Source organism: Aulonocara stuartgranti, assembly GCF_965226115.1.
Source record: "Aulonocara stuartgranti genome assembly, chromosome: 5".
NCBI classification, from domain to species: domain Eukaryota; kingdom Metazoa; phylum Chordata; class Actinopteri; order Cichliformes; family Cichlidae; genus Aulonocara; species Aulonocara stuartgranti.
In genome coordinates this window covers 9757176-9779358 of record NC_138943.1, presented here as the reverse complement: position 1 = coordinate 9779358, position 22183 = coordinate 9757176, and the positions used below count along the sequence as shown (strand labels likewise).

The 22183-nt window shown below is 39.2% G+C and overlaps 2 protein-coding genes across 4 annotated transcripts in view; both read left to right on the top strand.

The window, feature by feature from the left end:
* igsf21a (immunoglobin superfamily, member 21a) overlaps positions 1-16431 on the top strand; it is a 186248-nt gene extending 169817 nt beyond the window's left edge. Inside the window, exons 7-10 of one of the 3 annotated variants that reach the window (XM_082532144.1) lie at positions 5140-5240; positions 7070-7262; positions 9820-9858; positions 14989-16431. In XM_082532144.1, coding sequence (XP_082388270.1) covers positions 5140-5240; positions 7070-7262; positions 9820-9858; positions 14989-15065 — 410 coding nt within the window. In that variant the 3' untranslated portion in view covers positions 15066-16431. The remainder of the gene's footprint in view (positions 1-5139; positions 5241-7069; positions 7263-9819; positions 9859-14988) is intronic. The other 2 variants (XM_082532142.1, XM_082532143.1) reach the window with 2 other exon arrangements.
* A 1759-nt stretch (positions 16432-18190) lies between these two features.
* On the top strand, positions 18191-20846 carry klhdc7a (kelch domain containing 7A). Its single transcript, XM_082533153.1, has one exon. It carries the CDS (start codon positions 18590-18592, stop codon positions 20837-20839), a length of 2250 nt encoding a protein of 749 aa, XP_082389279.1. The 5' UTR covers positions 18191-18589; the 3' UTR covers positions 20840-20846.
* Positions 20847-22183: the final 1337 nt, after the last annotated feature.

Sequence of the window (22183 nt, the reverse complement as noted above, 5' to 3'; positions counted from 1 at the left end):
TTAATTAAAAGTCCCCATTTTCAGTGCTGGTGAGCAGCAATGGTTACATTGTTCATCTATAGGAAATGTTATTACGTTAAGTACTTAGAGAATGCATTTACAAATTAATTACCAACTTAAAAGTGGAAAATACAATGCATGAAGGAGATGATGTTTTCGTGTCAATATTTTTTTTAGCTTTACAAATACCCTGCCTCAATATTACGTAAATAAATAAATAAATAAAAACTAATTTATTAATTTATTGCTTAATGGGTTTATCTTTTTTTCTTTTAAGTGCTAGACCAAACCTTCCAAAAGCAGTGATTCACCCAGAGACAAGAGTGTGAGGTTGTTGATGATGATTATTATGATTAAATCCAGGCTCCATTTTTCTTTCTTTAGTAGAAGAAAGAAAAAGATTATCAGAATTGTTACTGTGAGAATAAAACTTCTACGGGCCAGAATAAAATATAGTTTTAAACAAAATGGTTTCGTAAAATCAATAACTTAGAATTGTAACTCACCTGTTCAAGTCTGAAGGAAACAGAAAATTGCTAAAGTTATACTATTAAATGTTTGTTGCTTTTTCCTCTTCATTAAGGTGTTGGAAGTCTCACTGTGAACAAGCATAGATTATTGGCTGCAAACTGGTATGGATACAGAGCAAAGAGATCTGAATAAATGACACTGATTGACTGATTACAACTAAAGTTTTCTTAAATATCTGGGAGAGTGCAATGGGACTGTATGCAGTTCTAAAAAAAAATCTGATATTTTGTTAGTCAATACAACTGAAAGGTCTAGTATTGGGGGATCAGGCAGCATTGACTGAGGACATATATGGTACCTATAGAACAATTTTTAAATTAAAATTGTTCAAAATGTATTCATTTATAATATCTACACTGTATTTATGAACTAAATGGCAGGTCTGACACATGTAAATGGCATGTGTTGTTTGTTTGTTAAAGGGAGAATTTACAGCAACTTTTATAGCTGGTATCATGAGTTTAAAAACCCACATACAAGTAAGACAATGTTTTATGGAATAAAGGCTTTATCTTCTTGAATTTAAACCTGACAACATCCTATGAAGAAAGTAAAAATGTACTTCTTTGAACTATTCAAGTGTGCTATTAAGGGATATCTGTAAAGACACTTGCCATATATGATAAAAACCATAATAATGAATTTCTAGCTATCTACAGCAAATTGATACTTTGAGTCACTTTCTCTCACACTCCTCTGACTCCTGTAATGGTTAGGCAACACATTATTCCTGAGGGAAAAAAGTTTGACAAAAATGTAGTGGGGATTTTAGGTTTAGTGTTATTTCCTCACAACTTGTATGCCAAAAAGACCTTATGCCAGATTCCATATGTGTATGTGGGTAAATAGGTTGAATCTGCAGGGCATCAATTAGAGGAGATGGGACACTCCTTTCTGTTGAAGCTTTTGGATCAGTTTTCTGTCCAGATTGACAAGGGAAGTGTTCATTTTAGGCAAAAATCATGTATATAGTGTATGGTATATGGTGGATTAATAATTAGTTGTGGACTGATTTTCCTGAATTTTTTGTTGGTGAGCATGTATTGTAGTTGTGATTTGCTCATTTTACGTTATTATAGAGCTATTTTATCTGTTAGCACACTATTTAGGTTCTTTGACATTTGTTTTTGTTGTTTTTTTATTGTTTGTTTTTGGATAGCAATAGAGTTCTAACGAAATAATAGAGGCTTCACCTGTCGTTGGCACTGTACTTATATCAATTTGTTGATGGTTTTAAACTTTTAATGGAAATCATTGATATTGAGAAAAATATGAAATATTACCAGCCATATCCCTGAAGAGGATCTACTGCCTAACAAAGCCCTTTGGCCGTTATTTAAAAACCAATTGTTGCGACTGGCATTGTCACTTTTTCAAATGGGAATTTCTCATACCACAAAATCGTCTTTTAAAATGTAATAACTGTCACCCTCATCTCCCAAGTGAATAGAAATATAGTACATCACTTGCTAGAGGGAGGCAGGCGGCATCAGTTGAAGGTATAATGGCACGAGCTGTCTTCGCAAGACAAAGTATTGCTGTAAGGATTCTAACAGCTCTTTGCCTTTTTCGCATGTTGATAATACAGATGACACAACCTGGGGGAAATGGGCCCTGTGAAACTCTTGCTAAATGTCAAAAGTGTTAATATTTTGACAAGCCTTTCTGTGCTGTGTTTGAAGTCATTAATTTAGCACTACCTTTGTTCTTTTAAAGAGATGGAAGAAGCATCAGTAGAAAAAAAATGAGAACAGAAAATGTGCGTTTGTTGATTGTTGATTGAGCGTACTTGAAATTCAAAGCATTCACTGACCTGCTCAGAGCTTGATCCATCTTGGAATGGAAGAGTATTTAGGAAAAAAAGGTAATATGGTTGTGATTCACGTACCAAATTGTGTTGAATATTATTGCCAGACTAAATGGCACTAGGTTTCTAGAGTATATCAGTAACTCTAATTCAATGTGACTGTGTAAAACAGCTCACCTTAGGATTCTCATCGCTTACATACCCAGTTCATTTATTATGCAGTTGTAACTGGATAATTGCACTCATACACACACCCTCTTGGTTCTCTCAGGTGTGTTTGGTCAGGAAATGAAAGGGAGATCTTTTCAGTGCTCATAAGTAATAAATCTTTCAGAGATTTAATATCGCCACAGGAGACAGAACGACAGTCTGACAATCGACCAATGTTGTATCACACTTCATGAATATTCATGATTGGCTCTGTGCTCACCATACAAATGAAAATGAATCTGGTGCTGGTCTTCACAAGTCTAAAAAAGTGACTCACCTTTATGAGATCATGACCATTTTATTCATGAACGTCAGTTCATTCATGAACAGTGTATCCTAAAAATTAAAATAAGTTTTTGGCTTGGATTTATTAGAATATAATTAGACAAGAGATGGAAATGTCACCACACCCTACAGCAGTGAAAAGGACTCCAGGAATTTAAACAGTCCAGTCTTTGCTGTGCCAGGTCCTGATCATCAGGTGCTCCGTTTCAGGAACACATCTGTGATCTGTGTGTGCGTTTGCATGTCTGAATATTTATGAGGATTATGTGTGTGCATGTAATGTGTTGCAGTATGTCGCTATGTTGTGACTTTGTTCAACTGCAACATAATTCCATGGTCATCGGTCTGTCTTATTTTAGTGTTTTTAGCCACCTAGTGTGTAAGGTAACTCTAAGAAACACATAGCATGGGGCCTGATTCATCATGATGGTACAATCTGGCAGTCAGTCAGGCCTCTAAATTCAGCTGCAAGCCTCTTCACCTTCTCTTTCTAAACCGAACCAGTCACACGGCTAATACGGTAGGTTCCCTTCAATGGTTTAAGTCTGGTGTACAGCTGGGCAGACCTGTTGATTCCTTCTCTTGATATTAAAGCACACCTGATGCATGGTGTGCAGTTGCTTTTCTGGGGGGCATGTTTATTCTCTGACCTCTCTTAAAGTCATAACAGTTCTTTCTTTAAGAAGTTGGGCCTTAAGTGACATTAGGTCTCATGGGACCGTGGCTCATTTCTCCTGTGATGCCCTCACCTCAAAGAAGCTGTATCATGTCCATCACGCTGCATGCTGCCATAATCAAAGATGGTGACGTAGGACGCCAACTGTCACTGCTGGAGCAAATCCCAGAAATCGGCCATCATCTTCCCAGCCATATGCCTGGCGAGCTCTATGTGACGCCATGACACCAGTATTTAAAAATACCCTTCTGTTAGTGTGTAGGAGGTGGAAATACAGTGCTTCACACTACCATGCCAAAACTAGCCTGTTAAATGCCATCCGTCTTCAGCGTGAGATGGAACACTCATGTCAAATTGCTCACATGATGTCTCCGGTTTGGATGCCAGGGCTAAGATGTGATTATTTTGCCTGAGTTTGATTTTTCTTTTTTAAGGTTGCTGTTGCCAAAATTTATTTTTGGAATTTGCACCCGTTTACGCTGCTTGGGGTCTGAACAGATACATCAGCTTGTAGAGAATAACAAGTTTTGCTAATAACAACAATAAAAATAATGATGATGACTATGATGATATTTAATAATATCGCTTTTCAGTCGCTTCTTTTGCAAATTTTCATGGAATTAAATTGCTTTTGTTTCTGCTTTATATAACATTCCCTAGGAGAGGATGTTATACTGTGGACAGTGTCACACGCACAATCCACAGTGTAATTTCTGAATCCATTAGTCTGATACAGGCTGGTAGTCATTGACTGCCTAAGAAAAGTCTGTGATTCATTAGTAGCATTGGACAGTTTGTTTCCAGATTAATTGCCGAAAAGTATAGGTCATTTGTCTGTTTATTTATTTATGCTTTAGTTCATCAATGAAAGCAAACACCCTATGTGATTTATATTAAGAGTTGGAACCAAATTAAACAGAAGAACTCCTGGGTTGCATTGTACAGGCGTTACTGATAGGATACTCTTAGCCTGAGTCTCATTGCATGTGATGCTCAGTCCATTTGTTTAACATATGGAACTGTGCAGCATCTGGAGCAGTTATCTTTAGGGGAGCTGTTAATCATCACAAATCGTGCAGAACCTGCTTATATTGTCCTAATGCAGCGTGCTGTGCAGTTTAGCTGCAATGAAATGACTTACCTTCATTTTTTTTAATAGCATTATGCAAATCATTCATTTTATCTCAACACTACATGTGCAGGACAATCGCTGGCCCCTCACAATTCCATGATATTAGAATCTGGCTACTCCCTCTCCTACTTGCGCCCCATTGTTTTAGATGGTCTAAATGAAAGCCATCTGGGGGCTGCTGTCCGCACCAAGACAAGGGAATTAGCTCTGTGAGTGTCCCTTATCTCACTGCCTCCACACTCCACCCGTTTCACTCCCATTCTCCTCTAGTAATGAGTATCTACCCAATTTAGTTCCTTTTCTCTCCAAAGGGGAATAAATCCAGCACAGTTCTTTGGATGAAAGAACCTGAAGGTCCCTCGCCTCTTGGCCTGTGACCTTAATAGACAGGAAATTGTATTTGTATCCCTCCCTCTGCGACCAAACAGGTATCCAACAGGATTTGCTCCCCATATTCAGTACAATGACCTTTGTCTCTCTGTCTTTTTTTCTTTTCAGCTGCTCCAAAGGGTCCTAAACTTTTGATGTCCCCCAGCAGGGCAAAGGTAGGGGACACAGTGCGCATCACTGTGCAAGGATTCCAGGTAGGATCGCCAGGGGTAAGTGCATGGGGTTTTAAGAAAATGAAAGACTAATTAAGTCTGCAATAGGAGGAGATTGGTGCACATGTGCAGTGAAGCCTGTTTAGTTTTCCTCTTTAGTGACCACTTTGCTGGGCACAGGCATATTTTCTTTAACCTATTTATTCAAGCATGTGCAATATTTATTTTGAAAAAAATGGATTTACATTTCAACATTTTGCTTAAAGTTAGTAAAGTTAGTACACCCAAAATGCCAAACATTGCAGCTTTTCAGAATGTTTGTTTTCAATAAATCTTCAAATGTAAAACTAAAACTAAAGAATTAAAATGAATAAATTCAAAAGTACATGCTTATGTTAGGTTGGAAACTATGCTATCAGCTTTGATGCTGCTTTCAGACTTCCTGATTTCTTTTCCCAAATAGGAGCAGGTGTCTTTTGTGTGAATGGTCTCTGGGTGGTCCTGATATCTTTGACAGAAATGACACATTGAGAGTCAGTCAGGTGAATCGAATATGGCTAATCCTGATATAAAACAGCCTAATGGTGCACAGCGCAGGTGCCCTTTGTTACTTTGTAGTCTATAGGAATCATACTTCAGATTTCAAATTTAATTTAATGAAATGAAATTTATGAAATTTTATGGAACGAAGTTAAAATTCTGCATTGTTGTTGTTGTCAGTTTAGTACACTGAGTTATTGACGTCAAAGATTTATACATGCATGTCTGCCCAGTGACCTTAAGATTATTTTAAAGCTTTTTTTTTAACAGGGTTAAGTTTGGTTATTATAAACAGGCTTGACTGTGGCACGCAGCCAGTTGGGCCCTTCGGCAGCGTAGGCATCAGTGCGTACAAATTGATCAGAAAGCAAATTTCCCTTATCCTTCCCCGGGCCCTAGGCTTTGGGGTTTCACAATAGATACGATACTGTGCCAAGACTAATAATTTTGCTGCCTGCCTTTGTGATGAAATAAGATGTTCCTCTGCGGAATTTGTTGTTGATGCTTCTTTTACAGAGGATTTTTTTTTCTGCTCCTTCTCATTGATGTGTTGTTTGTTTGTCAGTCTTGAATATGTTTTTAATTATATTCGTATTATTATACAGCAGTATTCATTACATCATTGTCTTAAAAACAAGTGCAACAAGTTCAAGTTTAAGATTGTTCTGTCTTAAAACACAGTAGACTTGCTCACATCTATAGTAGAGTATACACTGTGCTTGAAAAACTGTGGAAGAAGGGCAAACTGCAGTAGCTGAAAATGTTGTTTGTTTTGCTTCACTCTGCATTTGTGAATTTGCCAAATAAGCTAGCTCTTGAGTTCATGGACCTCTGTAGGAAAAACTACTCTTGAGCAGAAACAGCCACACTGACGGTTACTTTTTCAGCACAGTTAGTGATAGCACATACAGGACTTCAGTTCTACACTAACTTCATGTGGTATGTTTTTCTCAAAATGTGAGGTTATGGTGCTGACATTTCAATACATCCCTAAGTCGGGGCTCTGGTCCTCTGGAGCCCTGGAGACTGGAGCATGTTCTTTAGAAATCTTTTAAATGTGTCTTTTTTTGTCATGTAATTTTTCCTTTGAGGATGCATAGTTAGAATGATACAAACGCCTATCTGTGTAAAACTGTTGTAAAGTGAAGCATGATTATTAATGCATGTTGTTAACTTGCCTTTGCATTAGGGGGAAATTGGAGCTTGTATTATTCATGTATACTTTGCTGTTAATCTCTTGGCTGACACTCACAGACTTTCTTTGTTCTGCCCTTTCAACACCATTCATCTGCATTTTTTTTCTTTTCGTTCCTATTTTTCTTTCCATTCCATTTGGGTGTTGATAGAACGAGGTTTTCCCTGAGCCACTCTTCACCTGGACGAGGGTGGGGGGCCGCCTGCTGGATGGGAGCACTCAGCGAGAGGGGAGGGAGCTGATTTTGGAGAGAGTGCCAGCTGAGCTTAACGGCTCCATGTATCGTTGCACAGCCCAGAATCCTCTGGGTTCCACAGATACGCACACTCGCCTCATAGTCTTCGGTATGTACGCTGAACTCTGCAACATACTCTGGTCCCATTCTGAAGCAGCTGCTACACTAGCAGTTAAACTGAAATCATATTTAATTTTGACGAATTATTTAGGGGACAATAAATATGAAATAATGTTTGTCACAGTTTCACAGGCACACATTTTACACATTTAAATGTCAAAGAAAATTGCATAATTCTACAAAATTCGTTTTAATGTATCTATAATATCTTTGAAGAATACTTAAGAGATTTATGTGACCGCTTTTAGGTATAAATCATTAATGCTGTTGAGTGTGTGATTAATAAGAGATTGTAATTGCTTCCACAATGCATTCTTTTAAGGGCAGCACTTTTGAGAATAACTATTCTCTAGCAAGGGATTTAGTGACTATTCCATTAATGGCATGTCCTCAGCTGTTCTCACTTAAACACCAAAACACAACTATGGTATCAAAGGCTCATGCTAAAATCAAAAGACTTTGTTGTTGGCAGTGTTAGAAAAGTACTTCATTTGCTGGTGTTGATGTGGGAGCTGGAATGCTTACAGGTTCTGTTATGTCTGTGTGCCCTGCTCCTCTGGCTCTGTTTGCACTGGACACTCATGGAAGAACTGGGATCTGCCTTTCTGAGAGTTCCAATGAAATGACTTCTGTTACAGCTAAATGTCACTTTGCACGAGTGCATTGACAATTTAATCTGTCGGTCCCGTGTTGAAACATACTCCCTGACTCACTTTTCCCTGAAAAGTCATATTGTAAATGATATCCAGTAATTAAATTGGTTTATTTGAATGACCTCATGGCTAAAAAGGCTACAGCAGAGTTACAGCCAGAAGTAGGCAGACATTACTTGTCTTTAAGTCAGCTAAAATAATACCTTTTTAAATGTATGTTCAATGTTACCTGTAAAATCTAAGCACATCTTTCTTGATGACTGTCTATAGTTTCTCTGTAGCAGCAACGCTGCCAAGCCTGCATGCATACCAGATGCAAAAAGATGCTGGGTCATCTTTGAGTGGAGCTACTGTGAAGCATTCATGTAACAGAGACCTGTATTTGGAAGTGCGATAACTATAGATAGATACAGCCACTCCTCTTACGCAGTCCTTGTGTAAAGAGAATTTTTGACACTTGTACTATACAGATGTCAAGTTAAGCAAGAAAAACTGGGAGATTTCTTTGGGAAGTTTAGAAATGTGTAGTATGCAGCTTGACACCATTTTTGTACTTGAGCAACTCTGAAACAAAGAACATGTTATCCTCATGTTATCCTCATTTCTTTCTATCTCTGCACCTGAAACACTCCTTTGAACAGGGTTTAAGTGTGTCACAAATGTACAAATTACTGGGCAGGTCTAATAAGAAGCCACTTTAAGGGAAAAGTGCCACTTTAGGCGGGCGTTACCTTGAGAAGCGTTTTGCTAGGAAGTGCACTAATGTCTATTTAACACCCTGATGCATCCTCAGGTGTCATGGGCTATGTGCCTAGTATGGCCCATCTGTCTGCCTTCTCCTTGTAGATTGCCTTCACTCACTCTAAGGGGAAGTAAATGGTGATTAAGTGACCTTGGCACCATCCCCCATGGCCTTGAGATGAGACACCTGCCGGGGTAGGGGGGATGAAGAGATAGAAGTACTTGGGGGCTCTGCTCACTTCACTAAATGTTCAGTATACATCATCAAGAATAATAGAGTATAATGATAGCTTGCTATAGAGACGCTCCGCCAATGACAAGCAGCGTTCACGTCTTGATGATGTACACTTCTAGCCACCCTCAGTGATAATATCCAGTCAGATTACTTTGAAGTGAGTCAGGAGAAATGAGAAACCCAGTAGGGACAAACACACAGGCAGACAACTGTACTTCACACACATGCAGAGACACGCAAATATGTATGCCTATGCAAATGTGCTGGGCAGGCAAACACAAGCGTGCATATGGAGAGTGCAGACACTAATTTCTCTGGGCATCTCAGAGGAGCTTCTATCTTAATATGGTTGCAATGAAACAAGTAAAGTTTCACACTGTGCTTTATATGTGGCTTCCACCTGCTCATATACAACATCTAACATCCAAAAATAGCTCACAAAGTGGAATTAAAGGTTGTTGCCAATGCTCTGAAAACCCACTGCTCCCTTTTTTGCAATTACTTCATCCCTATGAGGTCTTTGAAACTACATGGTCAGAGAGGATTGTGCAGGGTAGACACCAGTGCTGCTTATTAAAGGTGCAGTAGGTTTCTCCAAACGTCTTTCTAAGACTGCCTTGCCACAGCTTTAGTTCACGGATCTCAGTGCTGCTAAAAATTTGTCTAGGTTGTTGTTTTGCAGTGCTGTGTGTTCCCAGGTCCATTTGCAGCCCCAGCCTTTCCGACTGGGGACCTGCCATTTAGCATGTGCTACAGGAACTTCATAGTTCAGTGTCACTAAAAGCTACAGCTTTTGTCAGATATTGCTGCTGAAGTTTTCCTTCTTTGTTTGCATATAATTCAGTTCTATACATAAACTGTGTCTACATTAATGGTTGATTGTTTCCCTGATCTTTCTTTTTTTGTCCTTTCAACAGAAAATCCAAGCATGATGAAAAACACACAGAATCTAAACAGTAAGTATTTCAACCACAGAACTGACAAGCATTCAGTGTATGTGTTTTTCATAATAATGCATCTCATAATTCTGGCTGTATTGTTTGATCATCACATTTTCAGACATGCTGTATGTAATATGAGAACCAACTGTGACACTGCAGTCGGTTCAGTGAGAAAATGTGTGCAGAAACGTAGCACTGATCAAAGTACCAAATTCTTTAGCTGACTGCGGTTTCGACATTCAGCGTATTGACAGATGGATGTTTTTTGATTCTGCCCTGAATACTTTGCCCCAGATACACTGCATGAGAGTGATTCATTCAGGATTAATCTTTGCCTATGTTCAGTACCAGCAAGCAACAAACCCTTCCACTGACTAACCGTGCCTGTCACTTATGGCTAAGTGTGAGATTATCGGTGTTTCATATATGCATTGGTGCCTCATTTGCGGCTTCTGAGATTATCATATGTAAAGATGAGGGATTGTCAGGAGAAGCCGCAGGGCTGTGACAACAACCTTTCCATCTTTCCTGTTTTCTTGCCCCTCCCTCTCTCTTTTAGCTCTAATTTTTTTCTGTTTGTCTTTCAGTTCTATCTCCCTGGCTTTTGTACTCACTTTCTATCTCCCAGTGCCAGTTTCTCTTAGTGCTTCATCCATTTTTGGTAGCTCTTTTCCTTTTGTCACCACCTTATTTCCCTCTCTCTGCTTTTTCTATTTTCCCTCCTCCATCATATTTATTTTTCCTGTTTTTTTCTCTTGAGCCTAGCTCACAATCTCTGTTTTTGATGCAGATTTTCCATCACGTCGGCCTCATGTGGAGTGCAGATTATGCTGTAGTATAAGAAAACATTCAGAGCTGGTTAAAAGCCAGACTCTGGATTCTTGACTGGTGGGTTTCTGAATCATGACTCACCAAGACTCAAATAAGAACATAATCATATAGAGACAGAAATCAGGGTTTAGATACAGAAATAGGGATAACTCAGTTAAACATATGGAGACTCTTTCTAGTGTAATTTCCCCCTATGCTCCGAAAAGTGATGAAGTACAGCATGACACTATTTGTGGATTAGTTCACACAGGAGTGTATTTATTAGCTGTTGTAAATTGTAACTTCTCTTACTTTTAGATGCAAAAGGAATAAAGAACCTATGTTATGCCTTGCATGTATGTATATATATATATATATATATATATATATATATATATATATATAATTATTTTTTGCAAGGATTTGATTGTATATATATATATATATATATATATATATATATATATATATATATATATATATATATAATTATTTTTTGCAAGGATTTGATTTTGCTTAACTGGAAAACACATCTGAATGATATATTTGCCTGAAGTATAATCCTCAGTGCATGTGTGCACTGCCTATGTTTGTCCCAATAAACAGTGGGAACAGCTTCCCAAGCAGATGGCATGCAGAGCTGTCTTTAAGCTTAAAGTCAGGCAAAATTTGAACAGCCTTGTAGTCCAGCAGCACTTTACTATTTTTTTCCTGTTTCCTATAAACCTTTCTCCCACTATCCATTTTTTTTACTCTTCATTTTGCCATTTGTCCCCCCCCCCTCCCCCCCGCCACCCCCGTCTTCCTCTCCTGTTCCCTTCCTATCTTAAGGATGCAAATCTAGGAATGCAAATGCTATGGTAAGCACAGGAGCAGGTGTGTCACAGCAAGGACAGAATCAGGTCAGCATGGACGCGCAGACATGCCTTGCATGCAAGTCAAATTGGTACAACATAGCCCCAAGAGGTCACTACACACGTGCCGCAGCTTAATGCCTGAATGCTGGACTCCTCATCTGGTGCAAGTAGGAAGCGCCACATCTGCCAGTCAGTCAAGTCTGTCATAGACAAGAATACTAGTCTCTGAAACAAATTGTCAAGCTACATGATGTTGCAATGAACGGAATTTAATAGATGAGTGAATTTTGAATAAAAATGTGACATGTTTCCTGTCACATAAAACTCTACCAGTCAGTCAAGGGTGGTAGAAGCATCACAAGTTTGGAATTGTCGCCCTATGGTGCAAAATGCATCTGCTTTGCTGAGACACAGCTGTTTAACCATAAGGCAAGATTCAATACAAGTCATAGCTGACGGACTTTGCATTCACCGAGTCAAAAATAGCAATATTGCAAGAGCCGTGTGTAGTAATCACATAATATACATTTTCCAAAAACCTTTATTAGAACACAAGTCAGATCAGAAAGGATTCAGACTGGTGGGCATACAAACGGATGCGTCAAAGCCACTGTCAGAAATGTCGAGCCGATTTGTAAAGCCAGCTAACTTAACTTAAACCTTCTCTGGAGTCAAAGTATTCGTGTGAAAAGAAAGCATTATGATTCCAGCTGACATTTTAGAGCCAGTATATCTGAGGTAAAGTCATCCTTCTTTTTTTTAAAAACATGTTGCCACAGAAATCAGTCCCAGTTGTCTAAAAAAAATCAGGTTGGCAGAAATGCATTGAGGTCTGAGCCAAAAACTGAAGGTAAACAGATGGCTGGGTGACTTGCATCCATGACTGTAGACTGGAATAGAACCTCAGATGATGATCTTATGGTTGGGTGAGCTCATTACCAAATGAGATGAGGTATTTATTGAAAAGATCCAGTTGTTATTGTCTGATGTTATGTGACTTGCATAAATAAAGTGGAATTTAATGTATGTAAAATGTCAGATGGCACTCTAGAGTTCTCCTGAAATTAACCTTCAGAAGTGATTTATCATGGAATCCTGATTAATTTGTGAAACTCTTTTTGATTTAACTCTTACTAATTAACATTTGTCAGTGGGTGGAGCGGGTGGATCCTTCAGAATCGCTTGCTGTGTTATCTAACAGGCCTAACCAGATTAAATTTTGAACCTCAATCTTACCGCACACAGTGTGGTCATCCTCTCATAGTGAGAGTGATTGTAGCCACAGTCTTGGCACTACTGGGACAAATTGCCGGTTATATCAGCAAAGACACACCCACGGTCGTTCACAACTTTCCTCCCTCAGCAGCCACAAGGGAGGTTCAGAAAGCTTTAGCTGCACAAAGCAAGTTTCTTTCATGACTTCTCTTCTGTAATGTAGTACAATGCTGTTAAATGAAAAGCGCAAACACTGTAAATAGAAGTATTGTTCACCATATCCAGGCATTTAATTTTTCAAGAATGAGAAATAAAGACCAATGTTTATATTCAGCTTAACTGTTAGCGAGATCAAACAGGGATTTTTGGATTTTATGTCATTGCTGTATCATATAATTTAGCACTTCAAAAGCAGGGGAAAACAGGGATTTACTATTACTCAGCTGCAATAGGAAATCATTTAACCCTCTTAAGCAGCAAGAAGTTGGAGTAATGTGTCAAAATCTAATGAATACATGTGTCAAATAAAGTTTTTAACAGTTAAAGAAGGACTAATACATTAATCTATATTACTACGAATCTTGAAACATAATGTTGACTTTGCTAATAGTGCTAAATATAAATTGAAATTTCTCTTTAAAGATCCGATAGCAGGCAGCTTTTAATAGGATCCCTCGACTTTAGATCTCCAATAAGTGTTTCTGTGTAGTTTCTCACAGGCTTCCGGTACCTCTCTTTTTTGACTGCTAGTCCATTCTTCCTGTGCTTTTGTTAAATCCCAAACTAGTGATTTTCAAGATGATTCATATCCGGGGACTGAGATGACCACCAGGCATGTGCCTGGGCTAAATCGCCTGGTATTTCACCAAATCCGTAATGTCAGTCACAGTCGATTTTTCCCTTTTCTGCAACAGCTAAAGGCAACCACATCCATGCGTGCTTGTCTTGTTGGTGATGTCTTCTTGTCTGGGCCTTTCATGTCTTTAACTAATACACTTTGGTGAAATAACTGTTACCCTTTAAAACAATAACTCAGGTTGCCAAGTTGATTACACAGCTGGAGCACGTGCTGAGACAAGATTTTGGTACATCTTTATCACAGCTGAAGCAAATTCAGGTGCTGTTATAGCATTTTAGTTCCCAATAGTTTAATTATATCCTGACATGTGGTAAGTTTAATAGTAAGTTATTTAAAAACAACAGTTTTATGAAATAATTGAATCATTCTCATCTACATTTCTATATTTCACTCTGAATTAAACACAGTTACGAAAATTAATGAATGGATGTATTTCAAAAATGTCATCCACCTACATAAGATGTTAAACATTTTAAACATGTTATTTTGATTACATCTCTCGACTCAAATGTGATTTATAAAAATTTATAAACATCTTTGGAAGGTTTAATAGATAAACCCTTAACAGCTCAGCAGGGCTAAATAATTTTGATTGCAGCTGTACCTCAAGTGATTTCAAGCCCCTGAGTTGAGACATTTAGAGAAGAAATGTTTTTCTGATGAAGCAAAGTCTCAGTCTATAAGCAACAATCAGGTTAAAATAGTTTATGTGTGTGCCATAAACAATTTTATAAGCTACAGCAGCATGGCCACTATTGTTTTCACCTTGTAAGTCTGTCTAACTGTCTGTGTGTCATGGCAAAATGTGGTCCTGGGGATGCCTACTATAGGTGGAACTGTCAAATAAGTGGTTTGAAGTACTTTCAGATGGGTATGTGGACAGCCGTGCAAGATACAGTCCCAAAATTTTACAGGTGTATAGTTGGGATCGGTTGTGAAGATTGGTGTCATGTCACCCGTGAGTACTGGGTAAAGGGCACCTGGAGTAGGCCTTGAGCCGCTTTAAGCTCTGATAACACAGTCTTTTGCATTCTTAATGTATTTGTAAGTCTCATAGGTGTCTTTATCTGGTTTATAAACATAAAAATATTTTCCACAATAGGCCTGGTGGGAGAACTCACTGGCAGCTGTTATGATCCCATCACAATATGGTCTTGTTTATTTAATTGTTTTCAGTTGAGTGAAAACATAGAACAGTTCAATGCCCTTAAAAATCCCTTCTTGATGAAATTCCTATTTTACTGTAAATAACATATTTAGCCACTTCAAGCACGAGTATAATTCAGAAGAATTGCTCAGTGGGATGAACAATTGCTTTGTGTTTTTAAATTTATTATTAATGCACTACAATACATCAAAACGATGAATGAAACGGTCTGATTGTCGTTTTCTTTGGTTTTGTAGATGAAGCCCCCCGCATGGATATGCTCGGATTAACGTGGATGGCACTTGTCCTCACAGTGACAGTGGAACTGACGTGAAACCTCTCATCCAAGACGTTCTCGCTCACACATACTTGCCCTTCTTATGTAACATCAACACATGCACACAGTAACACACACACACACAATCACACAAAACTTAATTCCCACAGTCCCACAAGCCTTCTCCAGTCATCAACAGACCCTGCATACGTCAGTCGATCAGGAAACAGTGCCACCACACGATGGCTCTACACTGTTTTTGTAACAAAAATAATAACCAAGATAATGATATGAAAAGAACAACATGATGAACATGACGGTAACCACCTCCTATATAGCCCCGCCCAGTTACACCTTTTTTTCGTTTCTTGTCCCACGTCTGCCTGTTGACCAATAAAATCAGTTGATTTGAAATGGAAAAGAAAAAAAGCATTTGGATTTTATTTTATTGACTCACAATATTATTGGTACTGAAATTGGTACTGAGATATGAAAAATGGAACTGATTTTAGACTGCGACACCACATCAACCACACCTGCTACATATCCTGGGATGTACCTGACTGAGAGCAAGCTGATAAACCATGGGAGAATAAATACAGATGCTCGAAGTGGAGACGCTTTTTTATTAATATACAAATTTCTTTTTTTCTTTTCTTTTGTTTTCTTTCTGATGGCTCAGAATGTACGAGAGGATTTAAATGCAGAAACTAGAAAAAAAATCTCATTTTGAGTGTATTTTGTGTACATCAGTGTAAATACTGAAAAATAATTAAAAGAGGTTATATGGGTTATGGTGAGGGATGGTTGCTGAAATAATTGGAGTTTACACTCCTCCACCCTTGTTTGTACTTCATTCAACTCTGTTTTCAGAGATAATTCTTGGCTGAAAAGGATGGAAACATTAACAGCCTTTTTGTTTCTCATTTTGGCTTTTTATATCTATATGGCAGGTCTCCAAGGACAGAGTAAAAAGTATCTAACATATGTCTGCTGTTTTGGGGTTGTGGTGCATGTGACGTTTGAAGATTCTTTCTCCTTTTGGTGTGTTGCAAATGACAGCACTGCAACTCATTGTCACTGGCCTGTAATCCAGTTATTTACTTGTGACATACTATCTTAAGTGACCTACATTGTGTACAATACGTAACTCTTACCCAGACATTTACAGTACTAGTAGGATCATTTTAGCCGCCATCCCAGGGAGGAGTTCACCTGAGGCAGCTTGTGTAAACAGGGTTGTTGCATTTGTTTCATTTCACCTCTATTAAAATGGAGAGATGACAAAACTCAAAAGCCTTGACTTTGCTTAAAACAGTGTTTCACAAATTATTTTTATTGTCCTGCCTTTTAATGCTGTGTACAGGCGATATGCAGCATTATTACTCATACCGAAGACACATGCTAATCAAGGTGGTTGAAAGAACTGTTGAAATTATTTAAATAAAATCCCACCATAATGTATAAGAACGTGTGCTGATCGACTCTGTGGAGAAAAAGACGTCTTTTTGATTTTTTCTAATGATATGGACCTCAACGTGGTTTTAGAAGGAGATTCTGACATTGCCATTAACTCTTCTGGCCTTTCAGTGAAAGATAGCTTAATGCAATGTAATCCTGCATTTTTTGGACTTCACAAGAATTGCAATTTAAGCTATTCTAAGGACCCAACATGTATTAAGGGATTAAGGTTTAAACCAGGTGGGAGGTAAGAGGAGAGATTTTGAAGCTTAGGTGAACCGAAAGGATAGACCTATCTGTTTGGTATATCAGCTCACCTTGCCAAAGTACTATCCATATTGCATACTGCATACGGGAGATGAGAGCTGCAGAGCACAAACATTATTAACAAACAGTCATATGTGCTTTGAATGACATTTTATCTGGCAAGGGAAGCAAAGGGCACAAATCCTTGTCCACCCACTGTATAGTATTCTAACTCGGCTATCATTGTAATTTTTATTCAAGAGGCTTCTGTGCTTTTTGCTTTCACTCACTCATTTTACATTCAAGTGAGAAAAAAGGGTCCATTTCTGAATACAATACAATGTGCCAATTGGCTTTATATAATTTAATCATCATGCCAGAAGAAGTCTGTCCTAAATAGTTTGTGGATAAGGCTGTGTTACTGTTGTCCACATCTTACCAGTAGCTATGAGTACTAAATTCATAACCATATTATCGTGGACCAGAAATATGCAATAGATAAGAAAAAAGAGCCTTTAAATGCACTGCTTTGTCACATTTTCTTTAATCCAAAAGAAAAACATTGTGCATAAGCAAGAATCTATTTCTTTATTTTCAGTCAGATGTTGTCGTTCTATAAGAAAGAAGTGAAAGCACATGACTACAATGCACATGATAATCGTCTTCTGAATGCTCCACCTGAAGCTAGAAGCAGTGGTGAGGATAAGAGGTTGCACAGAGCATTTGTGAATTATTCAGGAGGCAAATGTGCTTGCAGAGTCCAGTTTCCTTTTTGTTGTCTGCAGGCTGTCCTATCAGATGACCAAACATTGCCAGTGTGGGCTCGGAAATCTGACACACCCTGTGTACGAGTCCTCACGTGATGCATCTTTACAATGCTTCTAAACACGCTGTTAAGATGAATACTATTTTGTTGTTGACCACAGCCTCGCTGCTGTGTTATCAACAATACAAATGGCAGCTTGGCAGCAGCAACTGAGCAACAAATCTCCCATGAGGCAGAAATACATGTTTGAATCTAGTATAGTGTAGAGAAATAAATGACACTCCCAAAGTTATGTGTACAAAGACTTCCCATTTTATTTGCATTACACATGCTTTTATTGTTCAGATGGTGCTCTGTACACTTTATTGTGTTTATAATAGCATGTGACTGCCATTTAAGTCTCTGATACTAATCTTCAGATCATCTTAACAGAGACTAACTTAAGCATCTGCGCTGGCAGGGAAAGGACCTTTAATATGGAGCATGGCTGTGCAAACAGATGTATCCTGGTTAATAAGTATTTGATAAATGTCAGGTATCATTACTCCCCGCCATTTATTCAAACCATGATTTCCTTCTGGAGAGCTAGAAGTATGTTTAAGCAAGTGAAGAAGAGTTATCTCTCATAATATTTTGGGGAATTGTTTTAGAAATGTACATAATACATTCTATGCATGAAAACAGCAAGATGCTGAAACTGAAACGTAACCCTGCAAAGTAAGGCTTTGTATTGCGGTAACTTTAACTCTTTCATTACACAACATAACATTTGAATAGTTGTGGGAAAAGGCTTCGTTGAGTCAACAAATTGCATAACCAAATATTGATCTATGGCGTATTTACATATTCCGTGTATGGATACTGAAGCTGCATGTGACTTGCCACAGGTGGTGCATGAAAGGGCCCCGCCTCTGCAGAGCCAGTGATGCAAATTGTGCCTCAAGAGCTATCATTTTACACTTGATCCTTTGGGCACGGAGGCACAGTCATCAGATCACAGCAGCTCTCTTACATTGACAACCAGACAGTTACTATCAGCTGAGATGCACTGACAATAACGCTCAATAGGATCAGCCAACCAACTATTGCCACCAACATTGCTACAGCTATGCCCATTGCGGAGCTTTTGGGAGTCCAGTTCGACATGCAGCTGCTGTGGAAACTTAGTGTCTCTGCGGCTGCAGTGCTGCTGGTTTCTTGGGGCTACAGGTTCTACAGCTCCAGGCATCGAAGAAGAATCCAGCTCTATGTCAAAGACAAAGAGCCAGGAAATGCAACCTGCCAAAACTGCGAGACAACACTTCAACATCAAAGCTCAACAAAACATGAGACAGATGATGCGGGCCAGCAATCCAGATCGTTGCTAGCAGATTCAGATGACCTGACACATCAGGTTAAAACAAGTGAGGATGTGTTTGCAACAAACGATGACCACGATACCAGCATGGATGAAGAGATAATCACTTATGAGAAGCAGGGACAGGTTGCCACCAGTAATGTTATGTTTGGATCTGCTCTGAAACTCCCTGATCCAACAGAGAGTGGGATGGTCAGTACAACGGGGCGGCGCTCCCCTTGCATTTTGCAGAAGCTGGAGAGAAGTGTGGGTGTGGGCCGAGAGTTAAGACAGGACCTGGAGAGCAAAGGGTCCTACTCCAGCTTCCTCTCCAAGGCAGAGGTCAAAGTGGAAGATGCAAACATAGTGCTAGAAGGGACAGGAGACCAGGTTGTGCGTGGAAAGATATATGATTACTATGTTGAGTCATCTTCTCACTCTATTACAGATATTAATACGGTACTTTCTCAGTATGAGAGGGACTTTGAATCAAAGCCAGGGGAGTTTGGAAGCCATGGCAGCAGTTTCAGAGAGTCTCCATCGTCTTTAAACCCCATCACTATTCGTGATCTGGTTTCACCACAAAGCACTGTTAAAGATGCTTCCTCGCCAGGGTGCCTCAAGCTGAGAAAACCCCCAAGGCCTGTACTCTTACGCAAAGAGAGCTATCTGTCTGCAGCACAGGAGTCTGAGCTTTCGATCCCCTTTCTAACTTCAAGAGCCTCAACTCCAGTGACCCACTCTCGGGCTATAGCTGGCGATGAATCTCTCTCTGTTCACCCAATTATCAGTCCTGCTACTGACAGCAAAATCCTTAATGTGAAGGAGGGGATAGATAGAGAGACTGCAGAAGGGGCTCCATTTTTAGACTTTCAAGCAAAAATTCTTGATGACACAGATTTAGAAGTCTTAAAGAGTAAGCTTGATCTGGGTAATTGTTTGGAGACACTGTGCCTTGCTAAGAAACATGGCCAGACATCTTTGCAGAAAGCAGCCCTGGGGGTCATGTCTGATAACTACCTCCATGTGCTCAGGGATCCCAGCCTTTATGGGCGGCTAATGGCTGGTGAGCGGGAACAAATCCAGAGGCAAAGAATGAGGGGGAAGAGGTTTGTCATGGTTGCAGACATGGATCCTCAAGATTGGGTCAGCAACACTGAAGGGCGCAGAGCAACATCAGAGCAGAGGAGGACATCAAGCGCAGTGTACTATTATGATGACTACAAAGACACTTGGCATACACTCTGCCTAATCCCACAGGAGGTCATCTCTAAAGCCTGTGCTATGTGCACAATGGATAACTACTTATTCGTGGCAGTGGGCTGCCAAGGCACTGACAGAGAAATGACACCCTCAAAGCGAGTGTTCTGCTACAATCCTTTGACATCCATTTGGAAAGAGATCAGTCCTATGAATGAAGCCAGGCCCCGCTGCAAACTGGCAGCACTGGAGGGCTACATTTATGCAATTGGAGGAGAGTGCCTCTCCACAGTGGAGCGCTACGACCCACGATTGGACAGATGGACATTTGTGGCTCCTCTGCCTAATGATACATTCGCTGTGGCACACCATGTGACAGTGTGCGATGGAGAGCTTTTTGTTTCTGGAGGAACTCTTAAATACATGCTACTACGCTACAACCCCAAAACTGACACCTGGAGGCCAAGTCTCATAGTAGGCAGCAAATACAAGACTGTAGATATTGTGGCTGTGGGAAGATTTTTGTATCGGTTTGATGTCAACCCAGTCCTGGGTGTCAGTGTGTACCGCTACCATACGGTGGCCCGACTGTGGTATGAGTGCAGCTCCAAACGGATTCTGCATTGCCCTGCGTTTCAGTGTGTCGCGATGAATGACACAATATATTGTGTCAGTCGCCACTTCACCATGAAGTTCGAGGCTGATGAGATCTCTCCTGCTTTCATAGATGAGGATTTGAGCATACTCTCTGCAGCCAAGGGCACACTTTTCCCCTTTATTCTTTCACTACCTGATAAGAAGCCTCAGCAGACTAGTGTGTAATGAGGATTCAATTTTCCATTGATGGTAAGATTAGATTGTGATTGAGTATCCTTACAAGAGCATGCTTTACATCAAGTTTATTGTTGCCTGGGTGAGTTTTGCTTCGGTCAGGTTTATGTTCAACTCAGCCCAGCCCCAAATTTCATTGCAAAATTGCAACCACTTTTCTATCATTTTTGAAGTGTTATAAAGATTCCCTTTCCACAAAGCAAGAAAGCATCTGTTTCTAAAAGTACTTTCTTTTTATTGGATTGCGTATTACAGAAAGAATTGTGTTTTCCTCATGTCTCATTCTTGGCAATAGATGTAAATTATAAGACTCTTAATGGTAGTCAAACTACTGTTTACCTAGATTTACACAGGATGTGCTGCCATTGAAACTGTTTGCTACTTTGATTTGCAACTTCTTCTTGCTATTATGTTAGTTTTATATCATCCCAGATGCTTAATCTCTTTAATCCAAAGATAATTCATAAAAAAGCATCAGAGTAAACGAAATCATTCAGCGCTAACTGAACAAGAATTTAACAATATAATTTTAATCTATTACTGTGTCCCCTTGTGTAGGGCACAAATATATTTTACACAGTGGCCTGAATACAACGTCATTACTTACAGTTGCTCTTTAGATATGACATGATGTAAATGGGTATGCCATGCAATATAAATAGGTAAGCTTCGAAAGCATTTGTCACTGCACTGAAACACTCAGACTTGTAGTTATTTCTGTCATTTCAGTCACCTTCTATGGTGGCAAGAAAGATGTGTATTTGTTTTCAATGTGAATAAGATTAAGAACATCCTCAGCTCATTGTACCAAATGATATCTTCACTTTGTTATCTATTGTTTTATAAACATCAGAGGAATTTAGAAATTTGTCATTCAGTGAATATTAATCCACACTTAGTGACTAATTCTATTAAGATGTCTATTCTGCTGTTTGTGTGACTTGTAAAAAGTAATAGAATAATACAAGCTCAATCTAAATATGTGTGGTTTATTTTACTGTGTTGATTACATTAACAACTGAATATGCATAAGAATGATGCAAATATTAAATCCCTCATTGTTTCTTCATGTACAATTAAGTTCCTCACCATACAGACTGTAAAGGCAAGGACTTAAAAGACAGCGAGAGTGACGTGTTGTTATAGCACCATCGTGTGGCTCAGAGGCAAATACAGCCGTTCTTTGGTAAGACGTGTTGTGTTGAAGATTTCTCATAACCCAAGGGTGTCATGTGACACACGGGCATCAGCAGCACAGTAGAGAGACTAACTAGCTAACAGTGGGTGAAACAGAGCTACACTGGAAGGCAGCAGGCAAGTGGGAAAAAGGGAGGC